General features: G+C 34.8%; 3 protein-coding genes across 5 annotated transcripts in view; 1 reads left to right on the top strand and 2 right to left on the bottom strand.

Moving 5' to 3' along the window:
- The window catches only part of LOC143897968 (putative GMC-type oxidoreductase Mb1310), a 32416-nt gene that overhangs the window by 931 nt on the left and 10952 nt on the right, over positions 1–20533 (top strand). The window contains exon 1 of one of the 3 annotated variants that reach the window (XM_077406983.1): positions 17484–17598. The exons of 1 other annotated variant lie outside the window; for it this stretch is intronic. The gene's annotated coding sequence lies outside the window, so the exon portion shown is untranslated. Of the gene's footprint in view, positions 1–17483; positions 17599–20060; positions 20117–20533 lie in introns of those variants that run through there. One more of the 3 variants, XM_077406989.1, reaches the window with a different exon arrangement.
- Positions 355–5388, bottom strand: LOC143898120 (uncharacterized). Its single transcript, XM_077407347.1, has 8 exons — positions 5047–5388; positions 4395–4597; positions 4151–4307; positions 3817–3902; positions 3645–3750; positions 3190–3320; positions 2663–2961; positions 355–2330 (listed from the first exon to the last, which is right to left on the bottom strand). The coding sequence occupies exons 1-8, from the start codon at positions 5120–5122 to the stop codon at positions 2192–2194; spliced, it is 1197 nt and encodes a 398-aa protein (XP_077263473.1). The 5' UTR covers positions 5123–5388; the 3' UTR covers positions 355–2191.
- Positions 10913–20533, bottom strand: part of Nau (myogenic-determination protein nautilus) — a 60414-nt gene continuing 50793 nt past the window's right edge. Inside the window, exon 5 of the mRNA XM_077407477.1 lies at positions 10913–12307. Coding sequence (XP_077263603.1) covers positions 12177–12307 — 131 coding nt within the window. The 3' untranslated portion in view covers positions 10913–12176. The remainder of the gene's footprint in view (positions 12308–20533) is intronic.

The raw sequence follows: 20533 nt of genomic DNA, 5'->3' as shown, positions 1-20533 counted from the left end.
TTTTAATTTTCAAATAGATTTTCAAATACGCCGAATATCACAGAAATTTTACAATCAAACAAGCCAACAAGTTATTTACAAAAAAAATGTGTACAATTTTTAAATAAAGATAGATTTTTATAGCAGGTTATTGATTTTAATAAAGTAATTATTGACACTTGAAAGTTTTAAATTTAAGAAGAGCAGATGTCATCTTTGATTTCTGATTGAGAAAGAATCTATAATTTTCTACTTTTAATTATTTCCTTGAATAATTTAATAGTTATAGGTAGAATTCTATCCTGTAAAATCTCTAACACGAATTATATATATATTTTTTAAATTGGGCTTTATAGAAGAAGAAAAGTAAATGAATTATAGGTATTCGTGATTTATTGATCACAATACGTGCACCCTATTACATATAAATTTGAAGCGTGTGTACTTATTTATCATATACAATATCAAAATTACAAATTGAATTTATACATATATATATGCTAGCATATATTATTATTATGATATTAGTTACATTCTTCTAGCAATTATTATCACAATTTGTTTAATTGCACGTCTCAATGTATTAATACACGTATTTTCTTCTCGCATTCATTCCTAAAGTTATTCAAGATTGACTGGAAAATACACATTTCCGTTTTTTAATTTATAAACTTTGAATTAAAAGTTGACCACTTTTTAAACTATGAAGACTATTCTTCTTAAATCTTAATTCCTCTTAAATCAAAAAATTGATTTTAAAAATCAATTATTTTGCCCATTCATAAATTTTCTTTCGCAATTTTCATTATTAATAATAATCACATTTAAATAATTTAATTTCATTTGACTATGAAGTTAATTTATTATTCAATTTCTTTAATTTAACATTGTATTTTTTAAACTTGCTTGCGTATATTAAATACAGTATATAAAACGCTAATGTATATTAAGATACAGAACAGTATACATATAAAAGCTAATATTTCGAATAATTAAATAACTTACATACACACACACAAAGAAACACTATATGACCTGTACCTCTATAATAATTCCTTCTCATGATTAATTTCTTTGCAAGAATTTATCTATATATTACATAATTTGTAATGATTCATTGAATTTCGTTTGATCGTGTTTCACGAAATATAGCCGATAATTTCTTAACAGTGACTGACTTTTTGTCAAATTTATAATGATTTTGACGTTCAGAAACCAATAGGGAAAATTTATGAATCTTTTATATTAATGTTGTACTGCTATTTAAACTCTTGAACTTAAGTTTTAAAATCAATAATTAATCAAATCTACGTTGAAAACTATATATTCGGAGAAAAGTTAATCTTAAACACGTGACAAGGGATGCGATTAAAGTTCGCTGCCGCATTCCTGCTGTTCATTAGGAAACGTTAAGATTTCTTCAAAAAAGTATTTGTGTCATTTTTAAATCACCCGCATTTAATTATAAAAATGTACTATACTTTTTCAATGTACTTAAACACTTGTTATATCGAACTTTCGTTTAATCTTTTCCACAATGCCACGAAACGGATAAAGTTTAAATCGTGAAGTTTTAAGATTAGTAATTAATGAAATCTACGTTTGAAAACTATAATATTGGGAGAAAAGTTAATCTTAAACACGTGACAAAGAAATGCAATGAACGGAATACATCTTAATACTTCGCGTGAATTTAAAGCCTGCGTCAACGGCCATTTCCTTGAGACGCGAACAAACGAAATTAAATTTGACGGTTAGCTTTGTATCTATTTGAAAGCAAAGATTTAATATAAACTACATTTGTATACTACGTGTGTGTATATACAAAAGACATATGTATTACCTCGCCCTCCTTCTAGTTATCTTTGTGACAAAGCAGGGACCGTATATCCGGTTATTGTTCTTTGAACCAATCTCTCGCGCAAAACGACCGTTTGATTAGACACGATGAAGCGATTTATCCGGACGGCGTTATACAACTTTTATTTCTTCATAGACAGAATAGGCTCGCAATCAGACATAAATGTGATCTGGACGTGTTTACGGTATTTAGGCACACATCTACGAAGGAAGCGGGAGGGTACACCTTGGAGGATCCTCGATAAAGCGTTCTTCGCCGTCAACGGCGAATAAGGCCCTCCATCGTGTACCGTTCTGCTTCTTTTCTTATACGGCGTTCATCATACGTATATAACGGAAGATCCCAGTTAGCTCATTGCATCGACAATGAGCTGGGACTTCTGGACCGATCCGTATTTTCCTCTTCGCAGATGAGATCCATAGCTCGCATCCGTCCTATGTCATTCCACAGCACATAGGAATGTTTAGTGCCGGACACTCTACGCGCTTGGCTAAAAATCAGTAAACGCATTGTGTGAGAAATAAAAAATCAATTACTATAAGTGAGAAATATAGGTAATTGGAATTTGTCTTTCAATAAAATCTTTCTTTTAACGTTAAACTTCTTTGTAACCAAGTTAAAATAGTCAAATTAAAATTCTGTATAAACGTGAGGTTTATTTGAAATCAAATAAGATTTCAGAAATCAAGAAAGTTCGTCATTTATTTTTTCATAAAGAACTTAAATTTCAAGAAACCAATTTATTTTTAAACAATTATAATTCGAAAACTTTTAACATTTTGACAATTTATCTGAATATCTAAAACTGATGTAGGTACTTACGTTTGAAACCAGTCGTAATTTGTGACGTAAGTTTCGTCATGGCAGAACTTTGTGTACAAATCTATTACAGGATAGTTGACAAAAGAGGTATCTCTTGTAGACGGATCATCCGCCAGAGATCTTATCCAATTGTTGAAGGAAAGGAGCGCCATGCTTTGTTTCTTATAAGAATAGATGCTGATATTAGCCAAAGGTGGAAGAGTACAGATAGTGATGGCTGTGTTAGAAAGATGAAATTTAGACCGAAGAACTTGCAAGAGCTCCGTCATGTCTTCTATCATCTCGTCGCAAGTGGCGTTCTGAAAAGAATCAAATATTGAAAATAGTAAAAATCTGGTTACGTTTTTCAAATGCAAGTAAATAACAAGCTTAAATTCATTCAAAGGTTTTCTTATTAAGATAATTTTTATCTGAGATTTCAATAAACACAAGTTGCCATTAATATTTATATTCAATTTACTTCTCGATACGTTTAGTCGTGTGCGACCCGGACACGCCGAAGATAGGGCAAAGCCAAATTAACATACGTTGTAAACATCAACCGAGCCAAGCAGAATCACAACACGATTGGAGATGGAACGGATATTCCTCAAAGCTCGAGTACAGTCGCTAATAGTCTGTCCGGAGATACACAATCCACAGTGCAATGCTAAGCTATCTGCAAAGTGTAAAATAATGAGAAATACAAAATCCACAGTTTTTATCTTAACTTGAAACATATTTATTATCTATCTTGAAAGTTATCGTATTTTAACTTTTTTATTGCGCATTAACTACTTTGATATATATATATATATATATATATATATATATATATATATATAAAGTAATAATAATTTTAATTAAATAAGAAACGGAGTTATACTTTTTTTGAGTGGAAAAGGAATAGGAATTATATATAACGAAGCCAACGCGTGGATTTCAATATAAACAGAACTTGCTGGAAATTTCGTAAGAAAAACTTTCGTGTGCGACCTCGTACCCTTGTATCTCCAAATAGAATGATGAAGATTTCGTATTGCAAGTTGTAGGAAGAAATCGTCACCAAGTAATTGTCGGCCGTTTGCAACAGGTTCATATATGCTGTCCTAATATAATATTAACGTAACAGATTAAATAATACTTTGTAATACTTTTCAGAAAGTTACACTCACTTGTTTCTTCACTTCATTTGTTTCTATTACTACCGGATGATGATTTTCTTCTTCTCTACTCAAGAAGTTATTTTTATACGCGCCATCTAAAGTAAAGCAATTTATTTATTTTAAAAAAATATCTTTTTTATAAAACACGATCGCTGGTATTATTCCAAATGACTTGTGCGACAATGATATTAAAACATAAAATTTTTAATTGTGAAGTACAGAGTTAAATATAAAGAGCGCTGTTTCTGAGAGCACAAGCGAAAACTAAATTAAATAAAAACTTCGTAAAATGTAAAATACTATTATCTCTCTTTACAAATTTAAAATGGATTGAATATCTTACTGGTTCCAAATAAATTTGGGTTACGACGATGTGCGAGATCTTGATTTCGTCTATTGGCGCGATTGGTATTATAAATTAATCTGTTCTTTTCTCTACGTTCATCATTATTGTATCTAAGATTGCCATCATTTCGCATAAATTGTTTATAGTATTTATTCTGAAATAAAACGTTGTTATTGATTTTTTCAATATATATAATTATTATATTGACTTTATGTTGTAATACAAATTCCCGTGAACGTACTCTTGTCTTTGAATAATCTACTTTTTGCCTTCGTATAAGTCTGTCGATATGAGAAATCTTAGAATCGTTTATTCTTAACGTTACTTCGTCGAAATCATTCCAAGTTGTTTCCAAACCGTCTATAGTTTGCAAAAGCGCACGAAGACTTGAGAATCCCAATCTACGATACGGAATAGATTCTCCGACGACAGTTTGAAACTCATCTGCAAAAGCAGCACATTCTCTTATTCTTACATTTATTATTTTACGGTATAGAATTCCCTGAATATATATAATATTTCATCAAAAAATTTGAATAATAAAAGCGTTTTCTTACTATAATAATTTTACAACATTTTAATGTAATTTTTATTTGGATAATTTTTATGTTAAATTAATCTTAAAGAAGTGAGCTTGTATATGAAATAATTTAATTGCGAGAAGCTCACAAATCTTACTATAAACAAGAACAAATAAAAAGTAATTCATAAATTTGCGAATTTTACAACTGTATATAGAATCTGAGTTATTAGTTATTGGTATCTAAAGAAATCAATGAGGTATTATTTAACAGTTTTTATACAATATACTGATATTTCTTAACAATGAACATTCTTTTTCTCTCACGTAATTTTATAAATCGAAATAATATACAAAGAATGATAATACTCACCGTTTAGATCTTCAATTGGCACGCCGCCTTTCTTCGAAATTATGCACGACTTGATCAATGCCACCGTTTCTTCCATTTCTACGTTTAATTATTAAGTTTCATGTCTGATTATTAAAAAAAATAATTTTTGAATTTAAACTTGCTTCTCAGAGAAACTTGTAATTTTACACAAGTGAGTACGTTTATTAACAATTTTGCACTTGTACGCGATACGTGTCTTGTTAGAAAAATTAACTTTTGTAAAAGTTCTGCAGTCCTGCTGCTGTGATCATAAGTTCAGACATGATTCAGACCGACGTTCGCACTCGCGAACGGTATACCGAAGAATGAGAGTCGATTCATCACACGACGATACGACCTACCCCCATTCGTATATCCCAACAATGGCCTGGAAAATTCCGTCAATTCGTAAGCACGGCTCGCCACGTGATATGATCTATGTAGAAAAAGTACTGATATAAGAAGAATGTATATGTTTGACAACAACGTTCGAATGAATGTAGCGTGAAATCTTCCGCATTCCTACCGTTCGTTACGATTCTGACGGTTGTGACGAGTCCGAAGAACCACGATCTTAAATATTCCAGAAATTTCGGGCATCTTTAATAATAGCTTTAATATAACTTACATAATTTTATTTTCTGTATTAAAATGTTAATTTACAAATTTTGTTAAGCAAATCCTTGATTTATAGATTATAATTGAACATATTAATTTTGTATTTGCAGTTTATCATATTTTTCAAATGCAAGAATTATTTTAATAATCTCTCTCTCTCTCTCTGTGTATATAATTATTAAATAAATATGTATAAAAATTTTTACGAATTTATGTCATATATATACGCGCTATCTTTTCAAAATCTTAAAACAGACAAATTGTATTTAACATGTACGTTAAACTTTATGTATAATTTAACATATATATTAAAAACATATTAGATAGTAATATATCATGTATCATATATCATTTTAATTACAAATTTACAACATTCAATATTTTTAAAAGTAGCAAAATATAAAAAATTAATTAATGCTTACTTAAAATTAAACAAATAATGAAATTTTATCATCTGATAATATTTTTGAAGTTTAATTTTTCATATCTTTGTTGAAGATATATATATATAACAGGATATATAACAGCTCTTCATTCTCAAATATTTATAATTTTAAAAGTATTAATTAAAAATATATAAAATCTGTCCAAAATAGAATAATTCAAATATACATATGTATGTACGAAAACTCGATAAAAATATCCTACATTACAATTCTAATCAGGTGATCAATATGCTCAAATATTCAGCTCAGGTAGCCGAAATGGCTTGAAATAGAACCATATTATAATACGGACTAAAGGAATCAATTATTTTTATTTATTATTATTGCTTCTAAATACGTCTTTCTTTATTATAATCTATATATTTTTATTTCTATTTTGCAATATGATTTGTATATATACAATTATAAATATTCTACAATAATTATATTATGATATATATCTCTATTCACGAGTTCTTAAATGTGCGTCTTAACAGTACTTTTAGAACAGATTAATTCTTTTGATATTGCAGAGACCGAATATAAGTTGCAATTCACCGAAGTACAATAATTAACAAATTAATGTAAAAAAAATGTTGAATTTTTATGCTATTATACATAATTACATCCATTAAGATATATGCCTATACATTAATACAACAGAATATGTACGTATAGTGAAGTATTTCTCATGTATAATATAATGCATCTAAAGAAAAGGAATAGCATAATTTTACATGCAAATATAAAATATAATCATTCAATAAAGAAATAAGGAAAAATTTGACATTATCAAGGAATATATTAAGATCATGTAGAGTCAGAACCAAAGTATATTTTTCGAGAGGTGCCGATTGCGTGAGATGTCGATACTTACAAGGCCTCAGCCTCTCGACAAAGTTCTGGAAAGTTTTGACGGGTCAGTAACTCCGAAAATATTTATGTCGTCCCAAACTATTCTTACACTCGCGACATGGATATTTTTGGCTAATGTTGGGCAACTCCCATATATGTTTTGTTGCTTTCTCTCTAATTACGGCTATTCTCTGAGAGAACTAAAAATATAGTTTTATAAATCGCAAAAATGCTTACGTGATTTATTTTAACGTCACCAACAAATTTTACACAACCGTGTCGTGTAATCCACAAAAAATTGCAATATAATTTCACATTTTTAATATTTATTCCCCTTATATATAGATTAAGTGCCAAATGGAAACACGCAAAATATCTTTCTTTCATTGAAAATTATTTATTGACACATTTATATCCGAGAAACCTTAACATTATATTATTAATTTTTTTTCAATAAATAAACTAATTAACACAAATCTTTGGAATAAAGTTTTTAGACTTCTTTTTAGATAATCTATGTAACTTCTTTTAAAGCTATTTCAGCGAGAAATATGTATATTTCTCAAGTCATTGAAAAAAAAATCGCCTCAACATTGTTTTTGAATAAACAGCACAATCTAAAGAATTTAATTTATTTTTCCATTTTATATCTTTTCTTTAAAAAATTTTCAAGATTTATATAAAGAGTGTATATAAATCTCCGAAAACTTACGCGTTAAGACAAATATATTAAAATAATGAGAAAATACAGTGTTTTTTTATGTGTCTTTCATTTTTACTATATAAAGGAAAACTTGAAACGCCTATCATGAAAGCGTTTACATATCGCATTACTCGGCAATCTTCCGCAAACTGACGCCCCTCGCCCTCTATTCTTCTTGCACCAACGCTTCCGATACATCGGTTCATCTCCACGGTGGATGGTGGTAGAGTGCGCACTTGTTACGAAGGGACCCTCGAGATATCAAAGTTCTCGAGGAGTCTAAAAGGTCGCGCGGTGCAGGAGGGGTCAACAGATGTTGAGCCGAAGTTGAGAGTTTCACTGTGTCATTGTGTTGCAATATACGTTAGCTCAACTATCTGCATGTTTCGTACGGTATTAGAACACTGCAGGCGCTATACGTGGTATATCGTGGAACTCAGTTTCGGTAAGTTAAATAAATCATGAAAACAATATTAAAATAATTTGTCAAATAACAATCTACGGAGGATCCTTTTATCCTGATTTAGTAAATTGCTAAATTTAATTACCTGTATTTAAATAATGTCAACGACTCCGATTAATTTAAAAAAAAGCAAAAATTGATTTTTGCCAAAACTTTTTGTACTAAAATATTATTTCTACTTTCAGTAAGATATTAATGCAAATTGGCAATATAATTAAATGCGTAATATACTTTTATTCTGAAATTCGTAGATTTTAAAGATCTAGTTACAAGAAATCTTCTAATTTATCGCCAGTCTCTGTAGAATTGTTCCAAGAGATTCATGTCTACTAGTAGAGATGCAACAGATATCAATTCCCCGGGAAAGAACCCATATCCAGATTGTAAATGCACAGCAGAATTCATTTAAGCCAGATATCCCGTCGGCAGCGGTCCCATTCAATGGATTAAATAAGTAATTACAACGTTCGCTAAACGTGCATCACGGAAACGAACGGGACGGTATATCGCGGGCGGAAGACACGTTGCGCGAAACAAACGCGTCGGTCGTGTCTCGATGCTTTACGAGGGAGAGCATCTGGAAAACGCTTTCCAGCGTATTAAACGCACGGCGAAAGCTTCCGCGCGTGATTACTTGGCCAGAGGGAAGACAGGGAGCGAGCGCTTTGAAATTCGACGCGGATCTGCGCCGGAAAATGTATATGCATGTTAAAGAAACAGCCGTGCGAACAAACAGTCCACCGGTCGAGCCTGATGTCTGGCGATACTGCGTGACAAATGACCGAGAGAAAGACGAATTTCAAATTTGCTAAATGTTTAATTTACCGAACGACCAAATGCCGCAAGTCTATGACTTCTATTAATCTATTTAAGCAACTGCTCATCTCTGCATCTGTAACGCCCTTATAAGGAATTAACCCATATTTTGTTTAAATTTAATTTAATAATTTTTAAGTATATATCTCATTCCCTTTATCTCTGCCTACACTTCTAATACTTATTTCTTCTTCTTTTTTTCTTTCACGATTATATACCTGTCTCGTTTTAGAAAGACTAGAGTTACAGTTGTATCTTCAATACATTGATCGCGGTTATATGGCTCGATCAAGGCAACGTAATCTCTGCCTTGAAGACTAATTGATATGTGCATCAGCTAGTTGAAAACCTATGCCTCCAGTCTCTGTGAGAAAAAGGTACAAAAGCTGCAGCTGGTTAAAAACACTTTTTCATCTGCATTGTAATCATCTCTGCGCTTCTTTTGTATGCGTCTTCTGGCGAGGCTGCGAAAGCCTCGCCTCGGAATAATGAAGCGCGCTCGACGTCGTCGTATGAACTGCTTCACGGCGTGCTTTTTAAGGAAGACACAGAGCATTGTGAAATCCTTCAGAAGCGCCGAGCAACCTCGGTATCGGGTGGCGATCTATCGCGGCAAAACATGGGCGATATATGAGGGTGCTTTATGGGATATGGGAAAAGCAGGGAAAGAAAGAGAGAACGAGAGCGAGGAATCCCCATAAGAGATTCTAAATTTGCCGTTAATAGCGTGACGTGACGAATGGGAGCAGATGCATTCGACGTGCCTCGTGGGACGTGCCCTGTTTTGAAAACGTGCCGATATTCCGGCAAAGCCATGCGATGGCACTGACGAGCTTTTGGATTTACCGTAGTCTTAGAGTATGTCCGGTCTCTCTCTCCCTCTCCCTCTCTCTCTCTCTCTCTCTCTCTCTCTCTCTCTCTCTGTGCAATCCCTCCGCTCCGATTTCCCGTGTCACGGCTTTCACGGCTAGCAAGCGCTTCTCCGTGCGTATCTCATAAATCGCTGGCAATTCCAGCTGTCCTCAGTGACACGACAATCGGTGACCCGGTCAAAGAGCGCATCGTACTTAAGGGTCGCACGAACGAAAGTAACGTAAACGCTTTTAACGTGAAGTAGAAGCAGAAGCATTTGCTTTTCACAATGTAAGACGTAACCCGTGATTCATACAAGTAATTTCAATTTTTGCTCTACTACAAGTTATTGGCTACCTAAGATAAACAAATTCCGTCATATAAATTAAATAATCAATAAGTGATCGGTCATTTTTATCAGAACCGTTGAATAATCATTTAACGTGATTTACAGAAGATTGGAAATTTATTATTTATGTCGACTGAAAATTTATACGTACCGAAAGTTTACGGTGCTCAATATATGTAACTATCTATATACCGATGCAGCTTTTTGCGGTGCGCCAGAAAGAAAGTTTTTACGACACTCAAGGCACTCGAGATTTCCGTTTAGGTATAAGAATGCGCGGAGGAAGTGACACTTGGAGTGGAAGCGATGGCGCGACAGCTGACATTTTATTTCGTTTTCCTCGGATATGATGGAGTCTGAAGTGGCAGCGTATCGTGAAAATGTAGGCGTAGTCGTTTCAACAAGCTGCTTGGCGCCTTTCCGACACATTTTAAACGATTTTGACGATATATTCGCGCATGTTACTGAAGTAGGAGATGTTTGTTTTCTTCTTAAAATTTCTTCTTACAATGACCTATAAGTGAGAATGACCAAAAGATTAGCGTTTAGATGTTAAATGGAGACACGTGTTAAATGTTCGCCAACGCCGATACGTCGTAGCGTTAAAATATGTGGTCCTTAATAGCGCAGTGATAGTTAGCCGGCTGATTAATTATTCACTGTCTGATAAATGACTCTCGGCGAGCTAAACTGACGAAAGCTAGCTAAAGAGAATACGAAGGAGCGCCCCGAAAATCCAGTGCAAAATGCGAACGCGTCGAAAATTAACGAGAGAGAAGTCGCGCTTTTCTATCGGTTTCTCTTTTATTGCTTTATAGTTTCACATATTTACAGCATCGCGGTATCGACGAAGCTTACTTACGTACTACATGATCGATACGCTCGCTTGCAGGCACATGAAAAATTCGGCGATTGTTGAGCATATCGAAAGACAAACGTCTCGCGTAAAACTTTCATAAGGCATTTCGTCGCATTAGGAACTAGACTCATAATTTTAGACTTTAAATGCAAAACGATGTAAATGCGGGAAAATAATCTTGAAAATATGTGATTAGAAAAACCTCTATATCAGATGCCTATTGTTATTCTGGCAAAAAATTTGGAAAATTTTATTTGTTTGTCATGAAGAGAGCAAAAGAAAAAGTAAGGGAAAAAAAAGGAAATATAGAAGCACGAAGAATATTTTTGGCACTCCCGTCGTTTTGCATTTTACATTTGTTATAATATCGCTAATATCAATATCGCTAAAAGCGGACAAGTTAAAAACAAATCTTTTTAAATCATAAAAAACATTAAAATAGGACCGTTTACTTCATAAATATTTAAAATTAAAATAATCGTAAAAAAGTTGCAACGAATAACTGGTAATAAATTTTTACCCCGCTATGAATTTTCGTCTCCGCCACTTTGTGTTATACCAGCTATACAATATCTTAAGTTAATCGCGCGCGCAGAGAGGCTAAGATTATTCTTTAAGATATTTTCCTTTGGTATAGATAAAATATTTGACTATTCCACACACAGCGCTTCCGATATCTCGCATAAATCTCGCATTTATCGGTAACAATTGGAAACCTATACTTATATTTGCGTGCTTTCGCCGAATTTCCTGGACTTTTTAATCGCTCGCAATCCCCGTAATTCTCGTTTCGATAAAAATCAAATGCCAGTCCGCGTTCGGCATGACGATTAAAATTTATACGGTGTTTCAGAAATCACGTACTTCTTTTCTGGGGTTTCTTTGAGTTTAGAAACACACACGGTTCCTTTTTTTTTTTAAATTATACAATTATATAGCTATTATTCGTTATTGACTCGTTAATAAAATGATACAGGTATCATTCATCTCCTCGTTCTTATCCGCGAATCACCAAAATTATGCCTTCAACGATTTTTGGAGCATCCTGCGTAATACGACATCAGGATTATTCTGAGGAGAGTCTTTGGCCGTGTATGTACGTGCATCGAAATATCAAATGTCACATTGTCGCTGTAAGAGCTAAGGAAAAAGACCGATCCGAAAGGATTAAGTCTCGGTACCGTACAACTTCAGTGATGAGACGAATAATGACTTTCAGATGATGGCTGCAATGGCCCGTTTATGCTCTGCACGATCATACTGAGACAGTCCAAGCTGCTTCCGTTATTTTGCGAGGACAACACCTCGGCCTGGTCGAAACCTGGAACATAAAAATACGAACAATATTAGAATAATATACCTCTCGCCTAAAAAATCACGCGCACTTTGCGTTTGTTATTTTGTACAACGTCGCCTCCACTTAATCCCGTATGCATTGCTGTATGTTAGAACGTTAGAATATTCCTTTTCTAACAAGTCGAAATTCTCAGTGCAAGACTTGGACTTCATTTTCACGCCGCGTTTAGCACAAAAAGGTCATCGCAATTCTCGAGGCAACGAGCGTAGTCTTGCAAACATGAGAGCAAACGTGCGCACTGTGTGCAAAACGTTTAAGCGAACTTTAGGTGCTCTTTGACCGTCCTAATACGTCTCCGTCGTAACGTATATCTAGATACGGATGAATTGTGAGCGTTTCCCGAACGGTAACCGGGGACGGCTTCTTCTTTCCACTTTTCGTTGTCCTTCGCCGCGGAGAAAGCATTTGCATAAGTTATATACTGCGACGTTAAGGGCTTTGAAGCCGTTATTCTTGGCACCGATGCGCGCTTCCGTCTTTCTGTCTTAAGTCCGACTTGTATTTTTCCGCCCACGTAGAAAGTACATAAATTCACAACAATGGTTATATTATTTGTGTAATTACACAATACACAATATCAAAAATAAATGTTATACAAAAAGTAACCATCTCTATAGAAACAATACTCGCTTACTTAGCTAAAATATATTCTCTTCTAATTTCGATTGTATAAAGTACTAGATATTTGTAGAAACATTTGTAGATAAATAGAAAACATTTTTAATTATGTATCTATTTACGTAACATTTTTACATTGCGGCATCTGTTAATTATCTATAAAAATTTGGAGTCATTTAGAATTAAACCTAATATATACACGTAAAATATAAAAACTAAAAGAGATTAAATATTTGCACAGAAAAAAAGAGATTTTTAAATGCAATATTCAGATATTTAGGTATACGCGAATATTTGACGACCCTAACTCTAATGATAGTGCAAATATCTCGCGACAGATCATCGAATCCGTTGATGACTAATTAGCCACCTACACTCCACCAGCATTTCGGACGTGTTGCTGGCACGAAAGTGCAGGTAAAGATATATTTGCTAAGAGCTTAACCAAGAAAATGGACAGCACAAAACTAATAATATTAGTTGGAACGACGAATGCGCCGACATGCGTCGATAAATATGAAAAGAAGAGACAGGTCTTTTTTTTTTTTTTTTTTCATTTTCCATCTGTCTTCCATCCTAAAAGAGACGTGTATTTCAATTTTACAAAATGCGGATTGTTTGCCCAAGTTGATATTTGCATAACAAAAATATCGAAAAGACAATAGACTTTAATTTTTAAACAATCAGTTGAGAACAAGCAATTTTTCGCGAAAGCAATCTTCGCGAAAATCGATAAAGACATTTTTATTTAATTCCAAGTGAACGTTATTTTAATAAAATTTTAATTGGAAACTTAGTTGCTAACGCGATTAGCTCCGGAAATAAAAGAATTACGAAGAAAAATGGGATCTAATCAAACTTTCGCTAAAGAAAAATCGATTTTGCATTAAAAAAGATCTCGGGAATAAAGTTTGTAGAAGTTACTTACTTAAATCTTATATACATATAATAATTACACAGAGATAATGTATATATATGCCGTCATCGATGCTTAATTTTTCATAAATATTGGAAAAACTCTGATTCTCGGTGCCTCCAATCTCCATAAAATTAAAAACAGCGTAGATTCGAGAAGATTATAAATATTCATGGATCTTAGATGCTAAGATAATGAAAAAATGCAAAGAAGTATAGCTCCCGCTTAGTATCTGACGAATATGGAAATGACGCATATCAGTAAAAATGATAAGAGACAATTCCAGGAAACCAGTAGCAGTTTGATAAAATTGCACTAGCAGTTTAATAGAAGAGAGCTGAAATCTGAACTTTGTATACCTATAAACTGTATTTAATTCAGACAAATGTGCGTTCTTTTCCCAGGCGCTTTAACTTGCCGCATCCGAGTCTAAACTGGAGCCTCTTTACGTAACAAATGAAGAATATATTGACACAACATGTTGAAATGTTAATATTAATAAAACTAATTAATTAGTGTCATAATATATAGTGACATATAATGTTTGTAAATACATTTTTCATCGAGATATATGTTTTATATACCTATATATGAGTATTCTGCTTTGTTTTATTGCGCACGCTTTGAACAAGAAAACTCCTATTTTTCGGCCATTATACGTACACATTGTCCCGAGACAAGAGGCTTTCCGAAAATCAGCACAGAAATATCCCGCAACAAACGTTAATCAGGATTGAAACGATTGTCTGGCAAGGCACGAACGTTGGAGTGCGCCGAATATTTATTTATAAATCACGGGACGTATACATATATGATACTCGCTGTCATACTTCTGCGGATGATATACTGCCTAGATTGCTTGCCAGATTCGTTCGGTATACCGCGCAATCACGACACCGAATAGATCTCGATGCTGGCGTAAATTATTTACAGGACTGACAACTCTGTCAACCGCAATGTAATTCTCGACGCGTACGCAGACAGACAGGTATTTCTGACATACGATTCTTTCGCCTATAACTCTCCGACGACGTAATGAAACACAAAATGTGCCGCAATTAAGCAAATTCGAGTCATATTCGAAAGAATTAATTTTAGACACTGCTCGTGTATTCTGGATATCCTTCTATATTTTTCCACCGTAATATGGTGTTTGAAGCATAAACATTTTTGGAGAACCAAAGTGTTTAATTCTATTTATTACGGATATTGTTTTGTTTCAACTTGGCGTAAATATTTATTAATAGCATCACCTAATAATTGAAAGAGATTCGAATGAGATACGCGAAACGCATCAATTACGGATGACAATCAAATTAATCTTCTTGTAATGTTAATGAATAAGCGAGATTGGATCGAGAAACAGCAAGCACCATATTTCTCAATTATATTTCTCACGAATCGTTCTATATCGTGCCGAGACGCTCTAATCGATTCAGCAAATCGGTGGATTAAATCGTAATGCCCTGTAACATTCGGTAAGAACGACAGAAATAACTGATCAACGAATAAACGTACGGGACATGAATTTGAGAACGGAAGCGCATCTATAAATATATATAGATAGAGATAGAAAATGTGCACGCGCGACGCATCAACGTCAAATCGGAAAAACTCGTCGAAATGACTCGGCGATATGCATACGATACAATAAATTAATGTTGAGCATTTTACTGCGTGACATTATTGCGACATTATTGTTATCTATGTTATCTATGACAATAATTAGAAGGGATACAACATTGTGTAAAGTGTTTCAGAAATAAAACGGTTTTTCGTCAAAACTAAGGGGAAAAAAAACTTGATTTTCACCGTGAAATATTCAAGGGTGAAATTTAAACCAATACCTTGAGTTAAATAACATTTTGTTATTTTTAACTATCATGTGTGTCAAAATTTATTATTTTAATATAAAACAATACTACTTTAATTCCCCATTGGTTTAGTTAAATTAACATTGTTTTAGTTAAATTAACTAGGATATATTGACTAGGAGCAGAGAGTGGTAACCTAGGAACTATAGGAATAGTTGAAAATGGCTCAAATTGAGTATAATTTGACACTATGAACTTAACAGTGTTGCTATAATATTCGCACAAAATTTAAATGTTTCACAGAGAGAATTATACAAGTTTATATACAATAAACTGTCTTTTCCTTGAAACTGAGAGCGAAGCTACGAGGCATCCTACTAATTGGTTTGCCAGTTCGTCCGACTCGTCTTTGTGTACATCATTAAAATAAGTTGCACTTCGCCCACGTAGAATAATTTCGGGTGCGAAGGCTTAATGTTCTCGGCGGACTTTTTTTGGTGGAAAAATAAAGAAAAGAAAATCCCGGCGGGGCAATGCCGCGACGAGCGTACTTAGAGTCTCTTGTCCCCGGGAGGTTCGGAGTCACCGATGCGTTTCTTGCTAATGAGGAGAAATCAAAGGTGCGTTGTGCCGTTGGAGCAGGTCGCGCGCATTCAGCAAATCGTCTAGGACACGTCTTTGAAGACGGAAATGCAATTAAGTCGTCTCAATTTACTCGCTGTCCTAAGCATCCGGTGTCCTAAATAAATCGCGACTTTTTCGGAAACACTTTCTTCGGGCGCAGCATCGGTTCGCTCATCGATCATACGATTGTCGGAGACATTCAGGGTTCTTATAATGAAAGTTTACAATTGCGTCAAGATATTCGCACGTCAGGTTTACTTTTACAAGTCATTGCGACGGTGTTATTCAGTGATTATTTAACTGGCAGTTCTGACATTGGCGAATACTACATAATCGTCGTGACTAATTCATGAGAATATAGTGTAGCCATTTTTTACATTAAATTCACAGTATTGCGTATTATCTGACTTCATACACGTGATATTATAATACACGTGATATTATAATTCTGAATTTATTCATGCAAACAGTGGAACTTCGTAAATGTTACAGCCATGATACTATTGTATAAATTAATTAGAATTAAGTATATTTACATAAAATTATGCACGCATTGCAACATTATGCCTGCCTCGCTTATTTATGAATCCAAATATAGTTACAACAAGTTTTTGTCGTGTAATATTAAATATAATGTATGATTTAAAACCCGAATCATTCACATCGCAAAATTCTCTTGTAAATCAAATAAATCAATTATTACTCAATAATTGAATAACAAACTGCAAACAATTCGTTAAATAATTTTTAAGATCGACAGTCTCTCTAATAGCCAATTTCTAACAAGGAAACCTGGCAAACTCGAAAATTCTAATTTTGATGAAACTTTATTACTCAATTTATGGCAATTCACACCTGATTTTAACGAGCAGCATGTGTGAGATAGGCACGTTATTAAACATCAGGATTCGCAGGTGCATCAGCGATATCGTATTTACGCGTTCGATTCGTCCCTTTATCGATGGCAAGTAGGAAAATTAACGGGGTTTCCGGATACATTAGCGGATTCTTGGTGCGCAGCAAAGTATGTACCTTGGGTGCAGTTTCGTCCGCGCTTAAATTCGTGTTCCGCCAGGTTGAGGACTCTGGCGACGATGCGTCATACTAATGTACCGTGGCAATATATGGCACTCCGGTGCCGGTGGCTTAAATTTTCTTATCCCCCCGACCATGAAGTAGTATACTACTTCATGCTCCCAACGAAGGTCCGGATATTTCTCGAGATAACTTCTCGCACGTGCACTGATGACGACGTCGCGCCGAGCGTCGACGAGGAATGTTAGGTAAGATGAACGTATTATTAACTATGACTTAATTATTATTTTTACGAACTTCTATTTTCTATTTAATGGGTAGAAGAGACAAATTGCAATATTTTGTAGAAAAAAGAACTGTCGATCCATCTGGATAGGATTAAAATCAAAAGGTATATCCATCTATAATCACTATCAAAAATTCCGATAATCGGATTTTTCGTCTGTTAAAAGCTACCCAAAGCAAAAGGGAAATTTGAGAGATTGTAATAAATCATGACAATATGTTTACGCTATTGACTAATAAAATAAAAGTTAATACGGATAACGTAACTCAAGATAGCGAAATTATAATATACCTTATATAAATAATAAATAGAGTTTCTCAATAACGTTTTAGTATATAAATCAGAGTGGAAATAAAAGATTGTACTTGCACATACGCAGTACGTACTATATCAAGCAGATACACGATCCTAAAGGTTTCGACGCTGCGTTATATTAGTTTACTGATAAGCAATAACAGTCACTAATTATCCTCGGAACTATGTAACTTACGAGGACGCGCGCTCGACGCGCGTCCCTTTGAGTGCTCATGCAACGAGTCGTTTTGATCATTAAGCGCAGAGTAAACTTCTGCCCTACATCTCATACGAGTCATACGGTGCGTCCAAATCAAACGACACGTACGTAAAGGAAACACATTAGAGACGCCGCGCGCCGTCTCCTCCTCTGCGGTTCGCATACTGTAGCTTTACGAGCATGCTGTCGTGCATTCGTACGAGCCCTGCTGTAATCCTGACGATCAAAAGAGCAATAATTCGCGGAGGATAAACAACTTATACATTGTGCATACGTTGAGAACGACCATTAGTCCAGACGGCGACGCCGCGACGTGAGAGTTACGTCCTGGACTTAAAGTGAGATTCGAGCGTCAATGTGTTTTGTGTTTTAACGTTGCATTTTTACACGCGAATCCCGAGTAAGTCTACATACGCGTCTTATAAACGGCACTCTTAGCTCTTGGCACCTGAACCGTGTAGAAAACTTGCGTTTTAGTTGTGACTCTAGACGTTTCTTTTATTTTAGCGGAGAATCTTTTTGTGCGTATATAATTATTCGTAAATGCAGATTGCCTTTAATTAGCATACCTATGTCCAAGTAAAATTATATCGCGGGATTGCAGGCCAAAAGCTCAAGTCTCGCGCGTGTGTCACGCAACAGGATCAAACTGTGTCGCTGAAATCGCCCACACTCTCAAATATATTCCATCTACCATCGCCTCCCTGTATCTCGTTTTATCCCTCGCATCTCGCACACGCGAATCCCGCGAAGTTTTTCGGATACGCGAGGGAAAACGACGGCTGTTTTCGAATAACATCCACTAAATGGGACGTAACGGCGGGGCATCAATTAAAATAATCAGGCACCGCGCTAGCGGGACACGCTTCAGCGAGCCGCTTGGCAGCGTTGCTCTTTCTCCCCCCCCTCTCTCTCTTTCACTTTCTCTTTTTCTTTCTTTTTCTCTCTTCTTGCACACCTTACTATAGATAGGATTCTCGCGCGTTCTTGCGCGCGTGTACGGCACGGGACACGTTCTAGCGCAATCGTGAATTATGAGCCCGCTCCGCGATCGTGTAACGAGGAAATTCGCTGCCGCGCTTATTTTGCCACCGCTTTATGATCCAACCAATCTTCCGATGCCTCAGCATCCGACTCGAAGAAGTCCGAAGTCCACGGAAAAGGGAGGAGGAGGGGGGAGAGAAAAAAGAAATCCACGTGCAAACATCCACGGGATTTGATTTACTGGTAAGGTCAAGCGCGGAGTTAGACGTCAAAATGTGATGTCCTTGTGCAGGTGTCCTTGTAGATGCGAGTGATCTCCCCGAAAAAGATAACAAGCACGCGCACGCAAGGACGCATTTATTTCAGCGTAAACTCTATAACAGGCCGTTTACATAATCGAGCTCGTTCGCGCGCTTTACGCTCGCTCGACCGGCACGCCGACGCGTGACGGATGCATAATCGCTTCTTCCCGACGCACGCGCTCGCCACCGGTCCTCCTTTAATTGACGACTTTGTCTCACGGAACGTTGGATTTAATAAAGCCGATGGAAATAGCCCGGATGGACCGAAATCCCTGTCTTCCATTTGGGCCCTCGAGACAGATACGGAATGAGCAAACGAAACATCTCGCTTGCAATAGATAATTTACAAGGAAACAGATCCAAGCCCCTCTCTTTCATTTCCAATTTTGATGAGTTTTGGATTTTTCGACAATTTTATATTCAAAAAATTAAAATATTTTTAAAATACTTCTATCACACACACACACACACACACACACACACACACACACACACACACACACACACACACACTCACTATTGTTTTTGAGAATTTTTAATTATTTTTTTACACTAAAAGCTTATTTAACACTGCGCGGACACCGTGGCCCTTTTAAGGCACATTCAATTTTTCGTATTTTACAGTTTTCTCTTGACGTTTCAACACCTCAAAACAAAAATTGCAACAGTTTCGGCTTTATGTAAGTATAGAAATCACTTTTTACAACTTTAAAGATGATACTTGAGTTTTTATATTATAGTTTCTTGTAACACAAAAAATTCAAAACCCCTTTAAACTCAAAAGTCTCAAAGTGTCCGGGCAAGTGCTCCAAAAACACGGTGTCCGCGCAGTGTTAAAGATAAATTCAACAGTATGTAATAAAATTATTTTCTGAAAGTGTATTTCTGAAGAATAGTTTATAAAGATTCTATATATAAATTGCGTATGTGTATATAATAACAAATATATATATAATTATAAATAATTTTAATATATAATAATGATAACGTGTTCTCTCTTACCAATTGTAAGTAATAAGAGAGAAAAGTTAATCAAACATTAGCTCGATATTCAAATATTTTATTAGAAAAGATGAAAGATGAATTATAATGATGCA

Source organism: Temnothorax americanus, unplaced genomic scaffold (genome assembly GCF_048541705.1).
Source record: "Temnothorax americanus isolate GAGA-0224 unplaced genomic scaffold, ASM4854170v1 Scaffold1, whole genome shotgun sequence".
NCBI lineage: Eukaryota > Metazoa > Arthropoda > Insecta > Hymenoptera > Formicidae > Temnothorax > Temnothorax americanus.
This window is presented reverse-complemented; position numbering and strand designations above follow the sequence as displayed.

Excerpts from the sequence above, each read along its gene's own strand:
- LOC143898120 (XM_077407347.1), bottom strand. The coding sequence starts at position 5,122 with ATGGAAGAAACGGTGGCATTGATCAAGTCGTGCATAATTTCGAAGAAA. Across the intron at positions 3,751-3,816 it reads CAAATGAAGTGAAGAAACAA|GACAGCATATATGAACCTGT; the intron begins GTGAGTGTAACT and ends ATATTATATTAG. Across the intron at positions 3,321-3,644 it reads TTCTATTTGGAGATACAAGG|ATAGCTTAGCATTGCACTGT; the intron begins GTACGAGGTCGC and ends TACACTTTGCAG.